The sequence below is a fragment of the Coptis chinensis genome, chromosome 4 (genome assembly GCF_015680905.1).
Source record: "Coptis chinensis isolate HL-2020 chromosome 4, ASM1568090v1, whole genome shotgun sequence".
Lineage (NCBI taxonomy): Eukaryota > Viridiplantae > Streptophyta > Magnoliopsida > Ranunculales > Ranunculaceae > Coptis > Coptis chinensis.
The window spans coordinates 101,718,238-101,720,780 of NC_141459.1; the positions used below are offsets into that span (position 1 = coordinate 101,718,238).

The 2,543-nt window shown below is 46.5% G+C and overlaps 1 protein-coding gene across 1 annotated transcript; it reads right to left on the reverse strand.

Moving 5' to 3' along the window:
• Nucleotides 1-1,134: 1,134 nt before the first annotated feature.
• Nucleotides 1,135-2,232, reverse strand: LOC147506342 (uncharacterized). Its single transcript, XM_086605747.1, has 2 exons — nt 2,092-2,232; nt 1,135-2,001 (listed from the first exon to the last, which is right to left on the reverse strand). The coding sequence occupies exons 1-2, from the start codon at nt 2,230-2,232 to the stop codon at nt 1,135-1,137; spliced, it is 1,008 nt and encodes a 335-aa protein (XP_086461873.1).
• Nucleotides 2,233-2,543: the final 311 nt, after the last annotated feature.

Genomic DNA, 2,543 nt, shown 5'->3' on the forward strand with positions numbered 1-2,543 from the left:
TCCGGACCTCGTGTCCGCGAAGGGCTCATCCCCCTCGCAGTTTCCATCCTGACGCTAACTCGAAACTCAAAGCAGTATTGCCCACTCAAAAATGTTATGGTATTAAAAAATATTTACAAATAGCTCAATTCTTTCTTTACATTCACTCATGAAACTTCTTCAATAGTCTCACGTTCCAAGGTCTCTCAATCAATTTTCCTTCCATGGTTCGCAACCTGTAGGTGCCTGCTCCTCCTGTATCCACTACAATATAGGCCCCTCCCAGTTCGGCTCTAACTTCCCCTTACTCGCCTTCCTGGTGCTGGGGGTCACCCTTTCGGAGCACTGAATCCCCCACTTTGAATTGCCGCGGCTTAACTCTCTTGTTGTACTATCTTTGAAGGCGTCGATGATACTCTTCAAGTCTTATGCGTGTGGAATCCCTCTTTTCTTCAGCTAAACTCAAGTCCCTGGACAATATGCCCTAGTTCAACCCCTGTTCGACAGTCCTTGTGTGGGTTGTGGCCGCCACCATTTCTGACGGTATCACTGCCTCCACACCATATGTTAGTGAGAATGGAGTCTCCTTAGTGGTGGTCCATGGTGTAGTTTGGTATGCCCAAAGCACATGGTTCAACTCATCGGCCCACACACCTTTCTTATCTTCCAGTTTCTTCTTGAGATTGTTTAATATGATTTTGTTGGAGGATTCGGCCTGTCCATTACCCTCGGGGTTGTATGAGACCGAGAATCCTTGTTTCACATTATAGGCTTGTAAAAAATCCTTCACCTTGGACCCTGTGAACTGGGTTCCATTGTCCGCGATGATAGCATACGGTAATCCGAACCGGCATATAATGTTCTCCCATAGGAACTTGATCACTTGAGCCTCTTTCACCTGTTGTAGTGGTACAGCCTCAATCCACTTTGTGAAATAGTCCGTGGAAGCTAACATAAACCTCCTCTTGCCGCTTGCCATGGGCAGCGGGCCTACAATGTCCAAGGCCCACATTGTGAATGGCCATGGACTAGACACATTGTGCAGCGGCTCGGCTTGAGCGAATATTAACTGGGCGAACCTCTGACATTTCTCACATCTCTTAGCAAATTCCACAACATCTCTCTTCATGTGTGGCCAAAAGTATCCCTATGTTATTAGTCGATGGGTCGTGGTCCTTCCCACTGAGTGACTCCCACAATCCCCTCATGTAACTCTGCCAGCACCTCCTGTGCTAGTTTCGGCCCCAGACATCTCAATAAAGCCCCATTGAAATTCTTTCTGTACAACTCCCCATCCAGTAGTGTATACCTTTGCAAAGCCTGTTCCAATCTTCTCCTTTCTTTTTTCTCACTCACCTCCTGTCCAGACAAAAAGCGCTTGATGGGCTCCATCCATCCATCATTGTCTGCCTTGGTATGCATCACTTCCACCGGTCCCTCAGTGCTCAGTCTGGCCAACCTCCCCACCTTGATCGTTCTTTCCTTTGACCCAGGCATGGCCGCGGCCACGTACGCCAAGGCATCTGTATGCTGATTCTCCCCGCGATTCAAATGTATGAATCTGACTTTCGTGAATTTCGCAGCCCACATATGCACAACCTCAAAGTATCTCGCCATCCGAGGACACCTAGCTGTAAAACTGCCGTTTGCCTGGCACACCACCAGATTTGAATCTGAATATATTGGAAGCTTCTTCACACCCAAACCTTTAGCCATTCTTAAACCCGCTATCACTGCCTCATATTCCGACTCATTGTTAGATGCGGTGAACCCCAGCTTCATGGTTTGTTCTATTCTATTGTTCTCCGGCGTAACTAGCACCACCCCAATTCCGCTGCCTTCATCCGTCACGGACCCATCTGCGAACACTCTCCACCCGTTCCTCTCGTCCCATGGGTTTAAGGGATCCTGCTCCACTTCTCGTTCGGGTTCCAGGACCATTTCTTCCCCCCATGTGGGATCCTCGGTTGGGAATTCTACCAAGAACTCTACGACTGCCTGCGCTTTCTCCGCTGTTCTTATCTGATATTGGATTTCATATGAACTTAACATCACGGCCTATTTCAGCATTCTTCCGGACTTCTCGGCTTGTTTGAGGGGCAGATTTGTCACCACCACCACCGCATGTGACTCGAAATATGGCTTCAGCTTCAAAGCTGAGAATACTAGTACTAAAGCATACTTCTCCACTCGGCTATACCTCATCTCAGCATCCAACAAGGTTTTGCTCTGGAAGTACACTGGTTTTTCCATCTTATCCACAACACGGACGAGGATAGAGCTGCCGCTCTGGAAGTACACCGGTTCTTTGGTGGACTTGCGGGAAGCTTGCAGGTTCCAAATTTTCAATATTTTTGCATGCTTCACATGTATGTAGTTATTATGTAGTAGTTAATGGACTATATTTTGTGTATTAGGTTAGTAATATGCATGAATCATGTGAATACGCCTGTGAATATATATATGCGGTTAAGTGGTCATGAATTACATATTAATATATATATATACATACAAATGGTACTATTTTGCATGGTTATTTGCATGTTGCCATATATATATAAGTC